The sequence below is a fragment of the Ptychodera flava genome, chromosome 1 (genome assembly GCF_041260155.1).
Source record: "Ptychodera flava strain L36383 chromosome 1, AS_Pfla_20210202, whole genome shotgun sequence".
In the NCBI taxonomy this organism is placed as follows: domain Eukaryota; kingdom Metazoa; phylum Hemichordata; class Enteropneusta; family Ptychoderidae; genus Ptychodera; species Ptychodera flava.
Genome location: NC_091928.1, coordinates 54,318,130 through 54,323,467, shown reverse-complemented (window position 1 = coordinate 54,323,467; position 5,338 = coordinate 54,318,130). Strand labels below are relative to the sequence as shown.

Here is a 5,338-nt window from a genome sequence, read left to right as displayed (position 1 = left end):
CCTAATCGTCTACGTCTTCAATTGTTTAAGTCCGATAATTAATGCATCGTTAATTTAACACAAAAATTAGGTAAACAGCGAAATCTAACTAAGAGGTGAGTTTGCTATTGGGCTTGCCAGCTCGATGCATATGGATTAAGTTTTTCATTTTGCCTGTGGTACGCATTGTGATCGCTGCACATTATGAAAGCTGGGTTAGGTTCAGTGGTTGCAAAGTAGCGAGGCTGCGCCGGCCGGCCGGAGTCTGTAAGTCTTGCGCGGAGATCATTGAGGTAAATGTACTAGGTAAGTTTTACCATGGACGTCTTTCTTACCTTCCATGGTTTTACCTTTATGTAGAGATCCGCTTCCGCATGGCATGGCTAGCTGTGTGCTGGCGATGCCACACGGCTTGCGGGACAGCCGGTAACAGTAACTCAGTCCCTTCAAATCTTACTGTCGGGTTCACAGATTTTTTTGCACATGAAAATTACAGGCGATCTTCAACAGGCCGTCCCGACGCCCGGGTCGCTAGAATCATATTGAAACGACGATTACAAGGCAAATAATCTCCACTTGCAAAGTTCAAACTAACACACATATACATATAAACTCCCATTCTCCGTGTATGCTCGACTGACAAACTCCAAATGCTGTGTTTCCGACCAGTGTAGAGGGGTTGATCATGATGATTGCAAAGTAGTACTAAGTAGTTGTAATGCATCGTACATTTAGTTTTGCTGATGAGGGCGCATTGCGCACGGGAATTATAAAATTTAACTCGAAAATTACCCTAGGGGGAAATGCCCGGAAAAGGCATGGTCGAGTAAAACATCCTCGCGTTCGTGTATAGGCGCGCGCGCGTATACGGGTCGAGTACTCGAATTTGCCGCGCAAGACTGCCGCGAGCGAAGGTTAAGTTTCCCGATTCCGGTAGGGTATGATCCTGTGATTCTTCTGCCTTGCTTGTCGATCTTGTATAATCAACAGTCTCTTTGGGTTCTGCTCTTTGATTCTCAGATGGGCAGGGCAATGAGAAGCATGGTAACAGTAGGTTGTGATGGAGCGTTCTCTCTCTTCCAACTCCAGACTCTGGCCGGACTGTATACACAGGGAGGTCAGGATTGGTCTTGCAAACCACTACATAAACATCTCTTTCCCATCGGTCAGCAATCTTGTGTTTCCCTCGTATGCTAACATTCTTCACCAAAACCCGGTCACCATGCTCCAACACAGCTCCCCTTGCCCTACTGTCATACCTCTTCTTGTTGTATGAGGACTTCTTAGCAGCTGCCTTTGATGCAATCGTATATGCACAATCCAGTCGGTCTCTGAGGTCCTGAGCATATTCACCATATGTATTTGGCAAATCGCCCTCAGGTTCCAATCCAAGGTACACGTCGATAGGTAATCTGGGATGGCGTCCGAACATGAGATAGTAGGGGGCATAACCAGTGGAATCGTTGGTAGTACAGTTGTATGCATGCACAAGTGGGCCGACATATGATTTCCAGTCCTTCTTCTGGTGCTCCTCCAAGGTGCCAAGCATGTCAAGCAATGTACGGTAAAATGCTCTGTCTGTCCATTGCCCATTGGGTGGTATGGGGTCGTTCTTGACTTCTCAACTCCTGTTATCTTGCAAAGTTGTTAAATGGCCTCAGACTGAAAGTTTCTTCCCTGGTCTGAATGTAACCGGGCTGGAAACCCATAATGTACCATGAAGCTGTTGAAGAGATGCCCAGCTGTAGTCTGTGCGGTCTGGTTCTGGGTTGGGATTGCAACTGCATAGCGTGTGAAGTGATCAGTGATCACCAGAATGTTAGATACACCTCCCTTGGATTCTTCTAGGGTCAGATAGTCCATGCATACTAATTCCATTGGTTGACTGGTCTGTATGTTCACCAATGGAGCAACTGATCTTGCGCCTGGGGGCATCTTCCTTCTCACACATCTTTCACATGACTTGATCTTAGTCTCAATGTCATGTGCCATGTAAGGCCAGAAGAAGTGAGATCTCACCAAATCTAGTGTTCTGTCCTTACCAAGATGTCCAACAGCATCATGCAGACCTCTGAGCACCATGGCTCTTTACTGTCCAGGGATTACTAGTTGATGCACCTTGTTGCCATCACCTGTAATACGACTCCTGTAAAAACACCACTCTTGAAACTGAGTCTCTGCCATTCATTGAGATAGCGCTGAACCTCTGAACTCTCAGCCATTCTTTTTGTTCTGGTTGGAAGTTTCCCACCCTCCTTGAGGATGACGATGCGTTGAATGGCGGGGTCTCTTTGCTGTGCAGCCACCCAACTCATCCCTAGTCAGTGTGGGTAAAGATTCACTCCCTGGCAGTGTTGGGGGACAATCTATGGTCTCGGGTACTGCTGTATTTGAACAACCAACCATCTCTACCAAGGGAATCCTTGCAGTGATATAAGACTGACACAGAGCCTCTACCGATTCACATGGCACTTCACATGGCACTCCTCCTGTCTCATAGCGACTGAGGGTATCCTGAAGTGAGTCAGAGTCGGTCTCTTGGTTAGGAGTGTGAGGCTGGCGAGATAGGCCATCAGCATCAGCATTTCTTGTTCCTGGTCGGTAAGCAAGACTGAAGTTATACGTTGAAAGTGCGGCAAGCCATCGATGACCAGTGGCATCTAACTTTGCACTGGTTGTTACATAGGTTAAAGGGTTGTTGTCAGTAACTACCTTGAATGAGTTCCCACACAGGTAATCGTGGAACTTGTCAGTTACTGCCCACATTAAGGCTAGAAACTAAAGCTTATGAGCGGGGTAGTTTCTTTCACTCGGAGACAAACCCCTACTCGCATATGCAACAACTCTCTTCCTGCCATCTTGTTCTTGGTATAGAGCAGCACCTAGACCATTAAGGTTCGCATCTGTGTGGAGCTCAAATGGGATGCCATAGTCAGCATAAGCAAGTACAGGTGGGTTTGATAACCTGTGAATGATGTCATTGAAAGCAGTCTGGCATTGGTCTGTCCACACAAACTCAGGCAGTGATGAGTGTTTGGTTCTTCTTCGGTCCTTGCGCTTGCTTGGGAGTCCAGCTGTCAAATCATTCAATGGCTTCACTACCTTTGAAAAACCTGGGACGAACCTCCGATAGTAACCGGCGAAACCTAAGAAGGACTTGACCTCGTGGACACTCCTTGGAACAGGCCATGTTTTCAGGGCCTCAACCTTGTCCGGATCAGTCTCTACGCCATCTCCTGAAACCACGTGCCCAAGGTACTTGACTTGACTCTTGAAAAGTTGGCATTTGGATGCCTTTACCTTCAGCCCATACTCTTGGAGACGATCAAAGACTGCCTCAAGATGCTGAAGGTGTTCTTCAAAAGTGGATGAGAATATGATTGTATCGTCCAGATACACAAGGCATATCTTTAGATTATAGTCTCCTATACATTTTTCCATGAGCCTCTGAAACGTGCTTGGAGCATTGGTCAACCCGAATGGCATACGATTGCACTCGGTAGAATCCAAAGGGTGTGGTAAAGGCCGTCTTTGGTCTATCTTTGTCCGCCATTCCAATCTGCCAATAGCCGCTCTTCAAATCAATTGTTGAAAACCACTTGGCTCCTTTCAAGGCATCCATACTCTCCTCTATTCTTGGCATGGCATAGGAGTCTTGACGGTCTTGGCGTTCAACCTTCTGTAATCAACACATAGGCGAATTGACCCATCTTTGTTCTTGACAAGCACAATGGGGGGCTGCTCATGGACTACTTGACTCACGTATGGCCCCACTTGCCAACATACCCTGGAGGAGGGACCTCACTTCATCATACATGGCAGGAGGTATGCGGCGATGCCTTTCACGAATAGGGTGGTTATCACTGAGTGGTTATCGTATGTTGCACAGCTGTACAATAACCAAGATCATTGTCATGTTTTGAGAATACATCAGACTTCCTCACTAGTAGCTCTTGGGCCAGCTGATATTGAGTAGCACTCAAGTGGTGTAAGTCTATATTGCTGCCAAGTGATACATTAGCACCCAGATGATCACTACAATTACTATCCTGTCTGGCGGCCGTCATCTGTTGCTGAATCCCAAGCTGGTATTGTGAAGGTGATCTGGCCCACGTAACAGCATGAACTTCACCAATCACATCCCCTGGCTTCACAGTTACCGTCTTGTTAGAAAAGTTCTGCAATTGCACAGGTACCCTACATTTCTTTCTGGTACACTTCATAGTTAGGGCTGATGGGTTGACAACAAGACCACCTGGAAACTGTCTCGTCCCTCTGGGTTCGACAGTAACAATGTATTTGTCTCCCTGAGGGCCCGATTTAGTTTTACCCATAATGTTGATAACGCTGTTAGGTTCAACTCTAACTGGGCGCCGCAGCTGGGCTCTCACCACACCAAGATTACCATCTTCACCACAGAAATTGTCCCTGGCATCAAGGTGATTGTAAGCATCCTGGACAGCAGCTGATATCCTCAAACTTTGGACAGATGAAGCCTTTTGTTAACACAACCTAGAACTCTTCCTGTACAAGTTAATGAGGTTGGTGCCAACACACAATGGTACTTCTTGGTTGTAAGCTGTATCCAACACAACCAGTACCAGCACACTGTAAGTCTCATCAGTACCAAAGACATCTCTTGGAAAGGAGATCTCAGCCTCTATGTATCCAGGAATTCCACCACCTGACCTTGTGCTCCAGTTATGGTTAACAGCTCTTCAATGGGATGTATCTCGCATGACGACAAATTGTTCTTGTAGAATGATTCACCGACTGCCATTACCTGAGAACCAGTGTCAATTAAACTGCGGCAGCACACCCCATTAATGAATGCATTTTCTTCATTAGGATCACCCACAATGTGGTTACTGATTGACAGTGAACGATGACGTTTGCTTGGGCTTGCTCATTGGTTCTGCCTACCACCCGCCCGCCGGTGGAGGCAGCTGGGGTTTAACTGACCAGATTGCTCAGGAACAGAAGGGGCGTTGTCCACCATCTTGGGATTTTGGCAACCTCTGGCTATGTGTCCCTCCTGACCCCATCTGTAACAAATTACAGGTCCGCGGATGCGACCAGTACCTTCTTAACTTTAACCTCTCCTTCTTGTGCCAGCATTTTGTTCAGGCAGATTCCTTTCTCTTTGCCTACCTCTACCATGACCCTGCTGTGAGGGCATGTCTTGAGGGTTAGCGTCTGAACTCGTACCATTACCCTCCATCCTGTCAAGTCTGGCTGCCAAAGACTGCATGTGTTGCTGAATTTCCTTTACTACTGAGTCCTCCTTCACAGCATTTGCCTTTTCAGGGACAATGGTCTGATTGGAGATACCAGCATGTGCAGGTTTGGCATACGCAAA

At 47.0% G+C, this 5,338-nt stretch overlaps 1 protein-coding gene across 1 annotated transcript; it reads right to left on the bottom strand.

Annotated features, from left to right (window-relative positions):
• Window positions 1-772: 772 nt before the first annotated feature.
• Window positions 773-1,528, bottom strand: LOC139145771 (uncharacterized). Its single transcript, XM_070717080.1, has one exon. The coding sequence runs from the start codon at window positions 1,526-1,528 to the stop codon at window positions 773-775; it is 756 nt and encodes a 251-aa protein (XP_070573181.1).
• Window positions 1,529-5,338: the final 3,810 nt, after the last annotated feature.

Excerpts from the sequence above, each read along its gene's own strand:
- LOC139145771 (XM_070717080.1), bottom strand. The coding sequence starts at position 1,528 with ATGCTTGGCACCTTGGAGGAGCACCAGAAGAAGGACTGGAAATCATAT.